The sequence below is a fragment of the Vulpes lagopus genome, chromosome 6, assembly GCF_018345385.1.
Source record: "Vulpes lagopus strain Blue_001 chromosome 6, ASM1834538v1, whole genome shotgun sequence".
Lineage (NCBI taxonomy): Eukaryota > Metazoa > Chordata > Mammalia > Carnivora > Canidae > Vulpes > Vulpes lagopus.
Window position 1 is genome coordinate 86,590,802 of NC_054829.1, and position 17,398 is coordinate 86,608,199.

Sequence of the window (17,398 nt, forward strand, 5' to 3'; positions counted from 1 at the left end):
GCACGACCTCCCTTTCCCCCAACATACATAGAGAGCTGCACCAAAGTTAGAATTAGTTGTATTAAGCAGTGCGTAATAATCACCCTATTTTAACTTAGTAGGAAGCACTTGAATTTTTTTCTATTTAAATTTACATCTCAACAAAGGGCATTAATAAGCATCTACCATTTAAGAGCTGAATATTTGTTTCCCATAGGAAACATCTCCCCCAACCATGTTCTTTTTTTCTTTTTTCTTTTTTTTTATAGTAGGGTCTAGGAAGTGTAGTTTTAATTTCATTTGAAGTGTGAGTCCTGAGTTGGTTTTTCACATGCAGTTGTTTAAATAAATGACTGGAAATAAACTTGAGTTAGATTTAGATTTTTATTAGGACATTAAGATACTGAAAATAATGCACATTAAAAACAAAAGAACATTATTCCATTTTCTTGAAGTGTACATGATATTATGAACAAAATGAGTGTAGTGTTTTCTTCAAGTTTTATAATTAGTATTTCATAAATGGATGCAGAGAGGGATGAGTTAAAACTCTTGTTCACAAAGAGCACACAGTATTTTGCATATGTTGACTTTATTTAATTTTAAAGTTTTATTTTCAAAGCTAATGTTAAATGCTTGGTGCATACACTGTTAGCAAGCAATTACCCTCATTGTCTTCTCAGACATGCAAACATTTTGCTAAATATAAATCTACAAGTATTGTGGCTGCATATGTTTTCAGGAGTGGTCAGAAATGGAGGAGGATGCTGGAATGTTTGAATTCTTTCAAATCTTAATTCAAAACAGGAGATTTTCGTCTATGTCTTCTGTAAAAAACAAAAACAAAACAAAACACACTTTTAGAAAATAGCCAGAGTAGTAATATAAACAAATAATGTCAGAGCTAGAGGATTAGAGAAACCATCTAATTATACTGTAGGATGGTTCTCAACCCTGGTACGGCATCAGCATCACCTGTGAAGCTTTTAAGAAGATGCCATTTGGTTTCGCTTATACGCAGAATCTAAAAAAACAAAACAAATAAGCAAACAAAAAGCAGATATAGAGAACAGACTGATGGTTGCCAGAAGGGAGGGGGTGGGGAGATGGGCAAAATGGGTGAAGGGGAGTGGGAGGTACAGATTGGCCTCCAGTTATGGAATGAATAAGTCACAGGGATAAAAGTTAAGGAGTAAGGAACACAGTCAATGGTATTGTAGTAGCACTGTATGCAGATATAAGACCACTCCTACCAGTATGGCCCACCCTCACTCAATAATTGTTGAACAAATACTTAAGCAGATTAACTTGAAGGAAACTTCAAGTCATACTTCTTTTTCATATTAACTACTACTCTGTCTGGGACACCAGGTAATTTTCCTGCCCTGTATAAGTCTCTGCCCAAGAGTTGGAAAGATTATGAACTTTGGCATATTTCTTTTGAACAATGGCTTCATTTATAAAATGGACATTTTAGTCTCATTATTTGTAAATTTACTTATGGTTGTGCTCATATTTTTGCCTTGTTTCTGTTGTTCGGATGAGAAATGTCCTTCCTGTTGTCTTTAGGCTAATCCTGCTTGTGCCCAGGATGTCTTCCGTCCTAAGAAATTCTCCTCTAATTTTCCTCTTTTGCTTTTCTTTTTTACATCTTCAACCTTTCCTTCCTCACTGGGACCTTCCTATTAGCATTTAAATATGTTGCATATCTAGCCTTGAGAACAGTGCCTGGCACTAGGTGGACCATCAGTAAACCTCTGTTGAATGAAGGAATGAATGAATGCTCAACCTTATTTTATCCTCATAGATTTTTCCCTCAACTTTATATTCCTCTTTAGCTCTACCTTGCTTTCAAACAGCCACTCTTTACCATTTCTCATCTATTCTTTCTCAGCCTATAGAATCTGGCTTCTATCTCTACCATTCCACTAAAACTGCTCTTACAAAGGCCACCCAGGATATCCTTAGTTCTATGTAAAAGGAATATTCTGAGTCTTTTATCTTACTTGGCATCTCAGCAGCATCTGGCACTGTGTTCTCTTCCTCCTCTTTGAACACCTCCTTTGACATGGCCTTATGCTGTTTTCTTCCTTCCTTTCAGTAGACTTTTTATTCTTCTTCATAAAATCCTTCTTCCTCCTCTAGCTACCAGCCAGATGTTGTTCCTTGGTGTTCAACCCTGGGGCCTTTTCCACGTAACTCAACACTTTTTTCTTAGGGAAGTAATTCCCTTCTGTGGTGCTAACTACTTTCTGTATGCTCATAATCCTCAAATATGTACTTAAATTCCGAAATGCTGTCTTGAAAAGTTGACCCACATACTCAACTCTCAACTGTACATTGTCTCCCAAGTACTTAAAAGTTCAACACGTCATAAGCAGAAGTTATCATCTTCCCCAAATCTGCTTCTGTTCTTGTGTTTTCTATCTTCATCCCTCTGTTTACCCACCTGGCCTGAGCAGGGAACCTGGGTGTCATACTTCTCTTTCTCTCAATCTCTCTACTGTCTGTTCCCTGCCCCTACACATTTCCTAGCAAACACTGTCTTATTATTTCTATACATCTTGAATATGTTTATATTCTTGAATATATCTTGAATTTGTTTATATTTTTAAATATATATTGAATAGGTTTCCTTTTCTTTTTCCCCACTGTAACTGCCCTAGTTCAAGTACTCATCAGCTGTGCCTGAACTTACCACACGTCCTCTCAACTCTTCTCTGGCTACTCCACAATATAACCAAAAGAATCTTTCTTAAAATACAAATACAGTGAAATCGCTCCCTTGTTTAAAATACTTTAATGATCTTCCAGTACTCTTAGGATAATGCCTTTAATTGGTTTAGTAGGATGATCTGACTTGTTTGCCCTGTTGGTCTCACTTGGAAGGTCTTTCTAACGATTAACATGGATATATGTCAATACATGGTATGTCACAGGCACTAAATAAATAAGACTCCTCCACCTTTTAATTAAACTCATTTTTACACCTAAGGAAGATGAGACCTGTTGAGGTTAAGTGGTATGCCCTAATTCACATAGCTAGTTAATGACAGAGCTAAAATATTTGAGCACATCTAGCTCAGATAAAAGTCTGTTAAAATTCAGGAAAACACTGGCTAAAATTTATCTGGTCTTTCTGTGGATTTCTCAGCCATGAGGGAAGGAGGGGCATACTTAGAAATATTTTGTTTTGTTTTGTTTTCCCTAGCTACATCCCAAAGCAGTAACTTGTTTACTTATTCTGACTGAATATTAAATATCTGTTTTATTGGTTTACTATGTGATAATTCTTTCCCTTCTTCAAAATGTCATCATGGCCAAACCACAGTGAACAAACAAGATCATTAGGAGCTTTCCGAGTCACTGAACTTTAAGCTTTTCCTGCTCCTCCCAGACAGAGCCTGAGGGAGACTACATGCTGAGAAGTTGCCAGAAGTTTCAGAATAGTGAAGCACAACTGGTTTCCTTAAATAAATGGCCTCTATTCCAATATCACTCTCTTAAAATCAAGCTTTATAAAAGGGCATTAAATATGTCTTGTCCCAGCTAAGTTTCCTGCCTTTTGATAATGGTGGAGTAGACGGAGTGGGGTGGCTGTACTTCAGTATATTTTGTCCTTTTTTAAAAATTTAAATTCAATTAGCCAACATATACTACATCATTAGTTTCAGATGTAGAGTTCAATGATCAGTTGCATATAATACCCAGTATTCATCTCATCATGTGCCCTCCTTAATGCCCATCTCCCAGTTATCCCATTTCCCCACCTGCTGCCCCTCCAGCAACCTTCAGTTTGTTTCCTAGAATTAAGAGTCCCTCATGATGTGTCTCCCTCTCTGATTTCTTCCCATTCAGTTTCCCCTCCCTTCCCCTACGATCCTCTGTGCTATTTCTTATATTCTACATATGAGTGAAACCATGTGATAATTGCCTTTTTCTGATTGACTTATTTCACTCAGCATAATACCCTCCAGTTCTATTCATTCATGTCAAACAGATATTTGACATGATATATATGTAATACATATATATACAATATTCCAATGTATATATACATTTTCTATAATTGTCTATATACTATATATGAATATTATATAATATATATACAATATTCTTTATATATATCTTTATATATATGCCACATCTTTATCCATTCATCTTTTGATGGACATCTGGGCTCTTTCCATAATTTGACTACTGTGGATGTTTCTGCTATAAACACTGGGGTGCAGGTGCCCCTTCAGATCTCTACATTTGTATCTTTTGGGTAAATACCTCTCATAGAGTAGCTCTATTTTTAACTTCTTGAGGAATCTCCATAGTGTTTTCCAGAGTGGCTGTATGAAAAGCCCACAGTGAATATCATTCTCAATGGGGGAAAAACTGAAAGCTTTTCCCCTGTCAGGAACACGACAGGGATGTTCATTCTCACCACTGCTGTTCAACATAGTACTAGAAGTCCTAGCCTCAATAATCAGACATCAGAAAGAAATAAAAGACAATCAGATTGGCAAAGAATAAGTCAAACTTACTCTTCACAGATGACATGATACTTTATGTGGAAAACCCAAAAGACTCCACCCAGAAATTGCTAGATCTCAAACTTTGTCCTTTTTAACATGGGAATTAGAAAAGATAGTTTTAGCCATTTTTAGGAATATATTTGAGTTTATAGAATAGATGTTAGGAAGAAAAGTGGTATTATTTATGCAGGTCTGGGTCTCAATAGCTCATTAATTTCCTATCAGTGCTAAGAGGGTACACACAGTATGTCATAGCCAGCCTCCAAGAGCTCCTCCCACATTACAGCAGCGTTGTCCGGCCAACAGAATGTGGCAGAAATGATGTATGTCACTTCTGCGATCAGGTTATAAAAGACATTTAGCTTCAGTCTTGGATTCTCTTGCTTCCTCTTAATTTTCTCTCTGATCACTTCCTCTGGAGGAAACCAGATGCCATGCTGTGAACAATCCCATGGAGAGGACCACATAGTGGGGAAATGAAACTTCCCAACAGTAGCCATGTGAGCAACCTTAGAGCAGATCCCAAGCCAGAACCATCCAAGTAAACTACTCCTAGATTCCTGATTCTTGGAAACTGTGAGATTTTAAGCTTCTAAGCTTTAGAGTAATGGGTTATGCAGCAATAGGTAACCAATGTACAGCACTCAATGCTTGCAAAAATACACATTCTTTGTTCATTACCATTGTGGTTATTTCACAAAATGATATTGCAGAGGAAAAGAACTAACCTTTTCTGCTTAACTATCAATAAGTAAGTAATCCTCCTACTCTTAGCTCTTTCTCTTTAATTTCAAGGCATTCTACATACAATAAAGAATAATTTAAAAGTGAAGTCACATAGGTTGCCTCTTTCTGGGAAACTCTGATCTTTGATGAACTTATTTTTCTTTATTGATTGGCTGTACATTCATCCTACTTGTATGTTGTGAACATAAATATGAAACCTCTGCTTTTGATGTCTACTGTTGATTTACATTGTGCAAGCAGTTCTGATTGCTTATTTTTGAACATCTTTCAAAAAACATGCTTGTTAAAAACACGCCTGCTCACAAAAATCAACTTTAACTTATGAAAATAAAAGGAAATATATTAAGACATAACCTAGCAAAACAAATGTCTAAATTTTAGTTCTTGTACTGCAGGAGTAAATAAAGAACCCGATGATGATGATGATGATGATGATGATGATGATGATGATGATAATGATGATGATGATTTTTGTCACTGAAGGTGCAGTGTGGATTAAAGGCATAATACCTGGGTAAAACTTGTGATAAGAGGCTCAATCTTTAATGAGTTAGTAATGAATTCTAAGATTTTTCTGATATCTTCCACTGGCAGAATCAGACTTGCTGTTTTACTCTTCATATATGATTTTTTTAAAGTGTGGACTAATACTGAGGTTAAGAAAGTATATAAAATCCCTCATTCGTCATAAGGGTGGCCTTCTGACATCTGGCACAGCTCTCTGGATTGACATTTTCTTAGGCTTAGCCAACTGCTAAGACCTCAATGTAGTATCCTCTAAATATTCCCACCTGTTACCCTTTGAAAACAGAATATCATAAGGAAAAAATGAAATAACCTTGCAATGACAGCATGTGCACTGAAGGAGTCCTACTTGGGATGCTGCCCCCTTGCTGTCTTGAGGTTTCAATCTGAGCACACAGCAGGACCTCCCTAGGAGGGCTGCAGAGCTTAGGGATCTCTGGGAGAAAAGGACACCCCTCTTCTTGGGCTGATGATGAATTTACCTTCTTTAATTCCAAAGCAGTGGCCCCACTCCTCCAGGGTGATGTGCTTATCCTTGTTGGGGTCACACTCCTCAAAGAAGCGAGTTATGCAGTGTTCCATGGGCACCAGAGAAGCTCGTAAAGGAGCAAGCTCAGAATGAGTCAAGACTCTGCAATAAAGTGAATAAAGTGCAGTATGTTAATGAGTAGCTTGTATATCAGAGTTAACTTTTAGGATAACCAAGGCATTTCTCTTCCACAAGATTATTGCTAAGTATGCCAAATAAATAGTACACTCATGAAAACTTGCAAATGAAATAAACTATTTATGGGTAAGATAGATAGCACTTAGGATGTCACAAAGTTTTCTTCCTCACTGGGAAGTATCCTCCCACCATCTTAAATTTATAGGGATGCTCCCACCAGCAATTATGTTTGTACAACCTGGCTCTTATCCACTGACCAAACCCAGTTGTTCCTGATGTAGGCACTTGACCCAAGTTGGGCCAATTGGATTATCTTAGGAATTTAGCATCAAGGATGAGAAAAAATTGAAGGAGTCTCTGGGTCCTAACATCTAAACTTGGGAATGATGATGTGGCCATATTCTGTTATTTTCAAAGCAGTTTTGTGTTTAGACACCTACCCACATTTGTTTGGGATCTCAGTGTTCTAAATCAGAGCTGGAAAACTTCCTAAATTTGTTTAGAATTATCTTTGTATAGATAACTAAGACATTATATGAGGGAGATGATCTAGTAATGGGAAGGCAAAGAGTTTTTACCTGTCCATAGGATGTTGGTCAAGTTCACCAAACTGCCAGTGCACAGGATATACATACATGTGGTAGTTTTTCTTAAAGTCCCTTAAGAGAAGGTCAATGGAATGGTCCCCAGCCAAGAGCCTCTTTTCATCCAGGTAAATTTTCTTGACCTGGGATTAGGAAGGGAGAATATCATCAGGGAATCAGGGTAATGAAATTATCATTTGCTAAACTTTACTTGAGTAATAGCGACATGACAGAGTAAAATAAGCCCAGGCCATCATATAAGGCCAAATGAAATACTTTCTAATCAACACAATAGACTTTCTTATTTCTACCTAGAATAACAGCTAACATTTAAAAAAAGTGTGGTTTTCAGAAGAGGTTTAAGTCTTTTTTGATTTTTCTTTTAACCAGGTACTATTCGTCATAGTATGAGAATGTTTTAATGAAAGGAGCTAAACTGACCTAAGCAAAATTATTAGTTAGTAAAAAAAAAAAAAAAAAAAAAAAAAAAAAAAAAGTCTTGCTTTTCCCCCATTGGCATACTCTATTCTTAATTCTCTGTGTATTTCTGTCCAGGGTCTGCTCAGGATCAGTTTAGTCATGGTGTAACACCACTTGGCCACCCCCATTAAAATTTCCCTGTTTTGTATCTAATGTTCTCAAGGCCTTCATGATGATGTATTAAAGAGAGAGGACAGAAATTATTTCTGGGCAATGCATATAAAACTCTTGGCTTCTGATGTGACTCATGAACTAATTGGAAGCAATTAGAATGAACTTCTACCCATTCTCACGGCCATATCCACCAGCTACTCTCCTTGTTATCATGGATGAACTTCCTGTGCTCTGAATATAAGCCCAACCTTTCACTGGTGCTCAGGAGCCTAACCCTTCCTATCTCCTCAAGAGCACCCAATGGCAGTTGGGCACCTTTTCTACTCATCATCAGTTTTTCTTTCTTTACTTGGTTACTACCAGAAGCATACAAACATCCTCTACCATCTCCCATTGGTAGATGGGACTCTTGAACTCACATTCTCCTCCAGCTGCTACCCATCTCACTTTTCAAGATGTCATGAAAATACTGTCTATACTTGCTGCTTCTACATCCTTCCTCCTAATTCTCTTTTGAACCCTATCCATTCATGCTTTTCTCTTTTCCATTCTGCAGAAACAGCTTCTGTCAAGATCAACTCTGTGGTCACCACAGACCATGACCACATGGCAAATCAGTGGCCAACTCAGTCCTCATCCTACATCTGTAAACAGCATCTGACACAGTTAATGCACAGCTTCCTTCTTGTTAATTTTTTCTTCATAGCATGTTTCATCCCATCAGACATATTTTGTACATATATTTACATATTTATTTACATGTTTATATATTTACATGTATCTCATATTTGCATATGTAGATATATACATGAATTAGTTGGTTCTAGCGCAGTTTTTTTTCTTGTCTATAAAGCATTTAACTCCCTTGTACACAACTCACTCCTTTTAAAGAAAAAAATTGAAATGTAAGTCTATGTAAGATTTGTTTTTAAACTGTACAGTGTTTGTTCAGAGTCTCTTTGCTTAGAATGTGAGCTTCTAAAAAAAAAAAAAAAAAGAATGTGAGCTTCTAAAGGCAGAGATTTTTGTTTGGTTCATTGCTTTATATCCAGCATGTAAATCAATTCTAGATACCTAAGGTGCACTTAATAGCTATTTGATGAATGAATTTTCCCTGAGAACTTCTGGAATAAATATTCTGCACTTTTGAATCTTAATATACTACTGACTTTGCAAGTAGGGGACTTCTCTTATATCATAATCTGCCTGGCCAATGGGGGAAAAAGAGATGTTCCAATTTAAATCATATATCTGTACCTGAATATATAAATGCTGAATTGAGGTTCACTTTGCTCAACTAGGACTTGCTCTAGGGTATGAGTTAAAGAGTCCTTGCTCAGGCTGCTGCCCTTCGAGCAGGAGTTGGGTGGTTTGGCCATGTCTCAAATCTTGTGGCATGAACGGTGACCACTACTAATCTGTTAGTATGTATGAACTTAGCAGGTGTAGAGCGGCAAAGTGGGCTCTTGCTAATACGCAGTGGGAGGTAGGCCTCCTCTTCCCCACAACACACACATCCTTTTTCCTCAGAACCTGTAGATAGACACTTAGGTAGCTGACCTGTGGATAACTTACTTTATTTCTTTGCTTTTCATTTAGATATCCAGCATGTTCAGGGTTTTGCTCATAAAGTTGCATGAGAATATTCTTGAGCCAATCTCTCATCCTTAGGGGAAATTGAGTCACTTCAAAGTCTGTACAAATAGGAATAGCTGTTCCAGAGGAAGGAAAACAGATTTTAATCTTTGAGTCTTACTCCTATGTGGCAAGTCTTCATAACAGTAAACTTAACAACATCTCGTGATTGGTGCACGCAGACTGTCCTACCATCACAACAGTGGTCCTTAACCCTGGTGGTACAACAGAACTGCCTAGGGAGTTCTAAAAACATACCAGATATCAGGTTCCATTCAAATAAATTCTAATTTGATTAGTTTGGGGTGGAGCTTTGGCATCAGGATGTTTTAAAAGTTCCAAAGATAACTTGATAATGCAAACAGGACTGAGAACCACTATTCTAGAATCAGAAAGTTGGAATTTAGAGGTGGAGGACACAAGAACTATTTATTAGGAGAATAGAGACAAAAGTGGAAGTTAGGTTATGCTGCAGTAACAAATAATGTTAAATCTCAGTGGCTTAAAAGAACAAAAGGGTTTTTTTTAAGTTTTATTGAGATATAATTGACATACAGCACTGTGTCTAAGTCTAAGGTGCACAGCAAAATGACCTGACATCCATATATTGTGCTATGACTACCACAATAAGTTTAGTTAATGCTATCACCTCATCAAGTCACAAAAATTTTTATTTTGCCTCAGGATGAGAACTTTTAGGATCTAGTCTTTTAGCAACTTTCAGATATACTACTCAGCAGTGTTAACTACAGTCATTGTGTTGTACATTCAAGTCCAATACAAGCTGGCAGGAAGGTCCTGCTCACGGCAGTTTCTCCCAGGCTCAGGATGTTGAAGACACCACCATCTCAACATAAAGTGGAGGGAGCAGAGAGGACCATATACTAGTTCTCAAATACATCTAACCAGAACTCAAATGGATGGTTTTTGCTGAAATTTCATCGGATGAAGCAACTCATATGGCCACGTTTAATGTCCAGAGGGCTGAGAAGTTCAATACTCTTGTGTGTCAGGAAGGAGAGGAGAACTGGAAATATTAGTAAGCACTGCTAATATGGAGAATTATTTAGTGATAAGGACATTCAAACACCATTGAGAGTATCTTGGGGAAGGAAAACAATTCAAAAAACTTCTGGGAGAATATATTGTCATAAAACTTCTTGGCAGAGACTTAATGTACATTGGAAGAGGATAAGTAATTTAGCAAAATTCCAATGATTCGTCTCAATTATTAAGTGGTAACATAATCATAGTGGTTCTGAACCCTGGCTGCACATTAGAATTGTCTAGGTTACTTTAAAAACAAATGAAAAAACATCGCCAAAGCCCTAACCCAGTCCAGTGAAATCCATCTCTTATAGTTAAAGCCTGGGCGTTATTCTTTTTTTTTTTTTAAGTCTCTCAAATAGATTTTAATGAGCATCCTAGGTTCAGAACTACATTAGCCTTCTTCTGTTTGCACGTATGAGTATGTATATATATTATTCAGATATGCAGAGATTCACCCCAAATCCTTTCAGCAATGGTGGTTGGCAAAAGAGGCAGACTCTTACATTTGCAGGCTCCAAAATAATCCAGCTGTAGTTGGTGCCCTTTTTTGGTCCCTTCCAGTTTACATTTAGTAGCAAACAGATGACAAGAGCTAGCATAGGTCTGATTGTCAGTGCCACAAACCTAGGACAGACAAGCAGGACAAAAAGCTCATGTTTCTGAATGTACATTGGGGAAACACCCTGCTCCTTAAAGCTCATAGTTGACTGATCAACCGTGCCGTGCCAAAGATGTGGTCAGGTAAGTGAAGGTATTAAAATCATAACTGTCTTATTGGGTAAAAAAAAAATCAACTAAATTATACCATGAGTGTTGACAATCTAGCTCTAGATAAGCTCAGTAGAATGCAAACTGCAGATGTTCCAAGTATACAGTGAGTTTTAAAATGAGTTCTGGAGATCAATGCCATTATTACCTTTTCAGGGCACAGTTGAAATTCCTTGTTTCTGCTGGCACTTTTTCCTCTTCAATATTATTTTAAGTTTTAGGTGATAACCTGGGTATCTGTCTCCCCCCCCCCCCACATATTTCAATTGCAAACCACTTTCATTCAAATCACTATTTGGGGCCCCTTCAAGACCATTTTGTAGAATACTTACTTGGTCAAGGAGTTTTGTAGGAGGACAAGTCACCGAATCTTGGCAAACACAGTGGGGTTTTCCCTGTTGGTCAGCCTTACAAATGTGTCCCCTTTTACACTGGAAGTTCATGCAAGAATCTAACAAAAAATTTGGTCAGGAAGCATGAGCAAAGCTAAACTGAGTATGGAATCTCAAATTCATCCAGATAATTAGATTCATTTTCATCAAGGAGAGAAAGTTTGGGAAAATATTAAAAACTGTTTTAATGGATATGTTAATGTTCAAATGGGATCCTCTGGCATCAGACTGTTTTACGCAACAGTTTAGATTTTCTCTGCAGTTTGAATTGGGGATTTAAAAAGAACAAACAAACAAACAAAACATAAAAAGAACAAATAGCTCTTCGTGGCCTGCTTACAATGGCCATAGTCTGGAGTCCACACTTCAAGGTTGTCCAAACTGATCATAAGTTAAATAGGCCATGAGAATTTTATGGTGGTGAAATTAAAAATGTTTGTGATTGGGGTATGCAATTCAGAATTAGGTCTGAATTAAATATGGGGTCTAAATTCATTAGTAAGTTATGGACTTGAAATCGAATAAGGTAGAATTATTCTTCTCGGAAGCAAACGGATTTAGGAAAAAAAGAATCTAGCTTTCATACTAATATTACAAGATTTCCAGCTTGTAAACACGTTTTCCCATAGTTGTATATCAAATGTGTCCAAGAGAATGTCAACAATTTACAAGAGCATTTCCTTAGGGAGGATTTGGGAAAAGATTTCTGTGAAGCAACGACAAATGATGGACTGAGGAGAGCCTAATGTGGCCATTCCATTTCCTCCTTGATAAATCACAAGTCACTTGCTTAGTCTCTACTCACCAATATCGTGCACCATTCTGTTGTTTTCATATGAACTTTCATCTTCATTCAGTGAGCTCTCTGCTTTCTTGGCCTTTGAATAACAAGAGCAGAAGCTAAAGTCTAGTTAGGAGAAAAGCTACTACATAACTTGTATTACGTATTTGTATTATACCTTCACAAAGCGTTTCATACCCAGATCATTTCAGATCTCAAAAAGACAAATATAACTTGTGGAGATAGTAACTCTTTGAGAACAGGAGCCATTTGAATCTTGAACTGGATTCAGCACTATATCTCTGGGGATTACTCAATAAAAGTTGGAACTAACATTGGGAACAAAGCTGGAACCTTCCCTTTGGATTTGGGAAAACAGTAGAAATGTACTATTATCATGTGATTCCATAGTTAAGACACAATTCCATCAGTAATCTCTATGAAGCTGTTGATAAAGGTTTCTTACCAGGTCACTTTTAAAAAAAGATTTATTTATTTATTTATTTATTTATTTATTTATTTATTTATTTATTTATTTTAGAGAGAGAGAACAAGCATGGGGGAGAGGGGCAGAAGGAGAAGGAGAAAGAAACTCAAGCGCAATCCACATTGAGCACAGATTCCTACATGGGGCTTGATCTCACGATCCGGAGATCAGGACCTTAAGTGAAACCACGAGTTGGGTGCTTAACCAACTGAGCCACCCTGGTGCCCCAGGTTTCTTACCAGGTTTCTAAAGTGTAATAAAACTCTTACCTTAAAGTGGCAGCAGAGTTCTCGGTAATCAAAGTTACTATTGACCTTGGCCACCAAAAGCTATGTCAAGTCCTCCTGGTGGGTGACTGCTGGGGTTTTGCATGAAAGCTCCAAATGATTAAACAATCAATAACAGTATGCTTTTCCCCTACTCCCACTCTGCTGCAGTTTCCTGATTATCATTTTGGTGTGTGTTTGCTTAATCAAGTTGTAGCTGAAGTCTTTATTCTTAATCTTTATAGCTAAATCAACAAATATTCCTCGATCTCTTATTATGTTAGAGGTTTTTTCCTAGACATTGATGATTCAACTTAAATATTACATGGTATCTACTCTCAAGACATTACAGCGGTCGTCATCAGTGTCTTCCATCCCTCATATCTGTCAGAGTTTATCATTCTAGTGAGCTCCAGGCACTTTCAACTGCCTGTATCTGCATCTATGTGCCTGAAAAACCATGGCAGTATATTTGGCCTGCTCAAAGAACAGACCGAAAGTGCTGGGGAATTAACACCTCTCCTAGCAATTCTCAGTCTGTATAAATATCCCAGCTCTCTCACTCTCCAAATGGGGTAATTCAGAGCAATGTGTTTTATGTCGGTTTAATGATGTACATTTGATTAGCTTCCTTTTCTTGTTTATCATATTCCTCTCCTCTTTGTTTCCTGAACTTCTCAAATAAACTGTACTAAAATCCAGGATCTGCTTCTAGGGGAACCCAAATAAAACAGGTACTTTCAGCCTAGTGATGAAGATGCAGAGGAAAATAAATAATTTTAATATATTTTAGTAATGTACTGATAGAGAAAGGCATAGGAGACTGTGAGAGCACACAGAAAGGTCATGGATAGTTCTTGATAAAGCTAACTACTCTATTGGAAAAGCATCATTGTAAAGAATCTCACCCCTTGGTATTCTCCAGGTTCACTGGCATCCACATTTCCATTCTCACGTGCTCTTTCTCTTTCTCGTTCTTCTTCATATTTGAGGTGATAGGAAATGGACTGAGATCTTTCGGCCTCTATGAAGGCCTCACTTGGGATGAATTCATAGTCATCACTTGCATCGTGTCTGGGCTCATCATCACCATCATCATTAGCTCCATGATTTCTAGGCATGATGTTACCATCTTCAGTAGGCTTCACAAGCAGAGCCTCAGAAACAGTCTTTTTATCTATCTCCTCATGGTCGCTGATAACTTCAGGTTTTTCTTCTTGGCTCTGCCATTCAGCATCTTGATTGTGTTTATTAATTTTTGATGCAGTTTCATCTTCCATTTCTGCATTGGAACTATCCTCTTCTTGTTCTTGGTTACCCTGCTCAGATTCATCTTTCTGCATCTTGCTTACTTGAGTTGGTTGATTGGACTCTTCCAAAACATCATCAGATTGGGTACGGTCTTCCTCCTCCTTGATGTTAGAATGTTCCTTGGGAAACATTCTCTCCCTTTCTTGGTTATTGCTGTGGGTACCAACTTCACCTGGGTCTTCTTCCCCTTCTCCATTGGGAATATTTGAGTCCTGCTCTTGGTTTCCTTGATCACTTACATCTTGGCTATGCTTGTTGCTCTTGTTCAGCTGAGGATGTAAATCATTTATTGGTTGTTCTTGTTCTTTTTCTGTTTTTGTGATGCTTTCTTGATGGTTAGGATCTACAATGGAACTAATATTAGGAGCAAGTAGATCAATGTTCTCTGAGAGTTTTTTCATTTGAGGCTCACCCATATCTTCTTTTAGGTCCAATGTACGTTCAGATGGCATATACTCCAAATTCTCACTTAAGTCACTTTCACTTTCTTCTTCATCCTGTAATCCAAGCTCTTGGCTGTAACTCTGCCCCTGATCTGCTGACTGGTCATGATTTTCCTCCTTTGACTTTAGTACTGAAGATTTTTCAGCCTTAAAAGAAAAGAAGTTTGCTTTTGAAACAAATTATAATGGAATATTTGCATCATATTTATAATTCACAAGCCAATACTTAATATTTATTATTCTTTTTCTTCACATAATATCAGGCAAACCCATATAAGATGTTCTTTATATTCTATAACTACAAGTTTAACCTGAATTTGAATTTTGTGAACTGACAGGATTATATAGCACCTTGGCCGAAGGTGTAAAACTCGCTAATTCTCACAGTTTTTCTGGTGATTGGAGACAGTTGATGTGATCATCATCTTTTAAAAATTAAGCTGAGATGAGTGAGAATGAAGTAAATTGGAAACTTTTAAAATTATAATGGTGTAACCATGTTACTTTTACCTCATGGTTGGGATGGTCTATAGATACTGCAATTTCCTTTTCATTTTCTGCATCTTCAAACCCTAACACAGGGATTGCAGTGTTGTTCGGTGTTACTAATATTTCAGCTTGTTGGATGGAACTCAAAGAATCAGCAGTTGGTTTGGAATGATCAGACAGGAACCTTGCATTTGTCTGAAAAAATTAGAAATTGGCTCATATTATTCATGTCTAGATGTTAATGTTTAAAATTTCTAGTTACTCTTTTATTATCATTATTAGTAGCAATACGCCTCATACATAATATCACTTAAAAGATATTCTCAAGAATTTTTAAGAATACAAACAAATGTCCAGATTATAATGTTAAATTAAAACAGAATCCCAAACATATTTAATAAAAAGTTATATATGCAGAGACAGGAAGCAGAGCAATAATAAAGTCTTCTTTGAGAGTTTTAGAATTATTTTCTGTGCTTTTCAAACTTTTAAAAAACATCCATACTTTATAATTTTGAAAACTGTTGCTTAACAGAAAGTCAAATTAGCCAAAGGATATAATACTGTACATTTTCTTAGGTTAACTTTTAAGTACTCACTGATGGTTACAGAAAAGGTATAAATCTTTATTTAATATTTGTTTATTTTCTTGGCAGTAGCAGCCTTATATCCATCAAAAAATCTCATAATATCTTACACAAAGATAATTAAATGTAGAACTAATTCAAAAATTGTGTGAAACAGTACACTAATTCTGATAGAGAAGAACAACTATGGAGTATTATTTCAACTAGAGGGATGGCTCTATTTCTAGCAAGACTGAAGGCATAGATGAAGAGCTGGCAGTGATAAATGACTGAGAAGTTTAACAACTGGATTTAGAGATAAGAGATCTCTCTTTAAGCCTTGACTCTGCTATTAATTATCTACCTGTCATTTGACAAATTGTGAATCTATCAAGGTGAAGTTGAGTAGAAATATCAAGATAAGTTTATGCATATATAATATATAATAGTTTGTAAATTGTTAAGTTACCCCAATGAAAAATGACTATTGCTAGCAGTAATATGATACAGTGGTAACACTATGAACTGTCCGATACCGTAAGCAGGTATTTACCACAAATCTTTATTAGACAGATGCTATGAATGCTCAGATGTCAGGCAAATCTAGGCGTTAGTACAAAATTCAGATTCTATTTGCACTGATTTGTCTTTATTAGTACATTCTGTTGTATCAATTACTTAATATAAGGAAAGACATGGAGTACAGGACTCATTTTAGATACTGTTTGTTCTCTTGCTTCTGATCACCTTCTCAATTAAAAGGAGTAATGGCATTTGAAAAAATTTCCAAAGAAGCGATTTATAAGAGGGAAAGAAAAAGGAACGGTGGCCAGTCTGGCAGGTTGCTGGCAGGGGCATCATGGGAAGCAATGAATGGAGGAGATTATAGGCTTATTAGTAGAGAACTGCTTCCTCTCTCTGCACCCTTCTTCCTCTGCTTTGACTCCTCAAGCTGGAAGAAATGCACAAAAAGCATGGCAGCTTTTCTTCTTTCAGAAATTTTCTGAGCTCAAATTCTGGTTTATTATTATTCCCACAGCTATAGCCTCTGGAAATGTGTGTGGAATCTCCTACCCACACGAAACCACTTACTTCTGTAGAATTTAGGCAAGTGAGGAAAATGATACAAGATTTTTAATAGGTAAACCCAGTGAGAAGATATTTAGCTTTTTAGCTTTTGATTAGATCCACGTAACAAATTGTCCTAAAGAGAAAACGTCTAAAATGTGTCTCTGTGTAGATGTGTTATTCTAACATTTGGTTGAAAGACAGTTTTGATGTCTGTTTACATAGTGGCAACAGCCGCAAGGGCAAAATACATTTTAAGGAGAAAACAATGGGTTTGTGGAAGCTTCTTTCTGTGCTGAACGTAATTTATCCCACTTTTGTAATTTCAGAGGACAATGTATAATTTCAGCTGGAGTAGCTCCAGCTAGTTAAGCATAATTCCTAGCAGTGTTGTCATAAATTCTGTTTTCTAAGAACTGCTTGGTCTGGGTGGCATGATGTTTATCTTTGCTGACACATCTGTCAACCAAATGTTCGCCAGCAGCTATCCAAAAAGCAAGGACAGAATCCTGGACATAGT

At 37.0% G+C, this 17,398-nt stretch overlaps 1 protein-coding gene across 3 annotated transcripts in view; it reads right to left on the bottom strand.

Annotated features, from left to right (window-relative positions):
* Positions 1 to 349: 349 nt before the first annotated feature.
* SPARCL1 (SPARC like 1) overlaps positions 350 to 17,398 on the bottom strand; it is a 44,073-nt gene continuing 27,024 nt past the window's right edge. For all 3 annotated transcript variants that reach the window (XM_041759076.1, XM_041759078.1, XM_041759077.1), the window contains 9 exons: positions 15,266 to 15,439; positions 13,910 to 14,902; positions 12,273 to 12,345; positions 11,408 to 11,526; positions 10,811 to 10,931; positions 9,198 to 9,334; positions 7,023 to 7,171; positions 6,260 to 6,408; positions 350 to 806 (listed from right to left, as the gene is read on the bottom strand). In XM_041759076.1, coding sequence (XP_041615010.1) covers positions 778 to 806; positions 6,260 to 6,408; positions 7,023 to 7,171; positions 9,198 to 9,334; positions 10,811 to 10,931; positions 11,408 to 11,526; positions 12,273 to 12,345; positions 13,910 to 14,902; positions 15,266 to 15,439 — 1,944 coding nt within the window. In that variant the 3' untranslated portion in view covers positions 350 to 777. The remainder of the gene's footprint in view (positions 807 to 6,259; positions 6,409 to 7,022; positions 7,172 to 9,197; positions 9,335 to 10,810; positions 10,932 to 11,407; positions 11,527 to 12,272; positions 12,346 to 13,909; positions 14,903 to 15,265; positions 15,440 to 17,398) is intronic.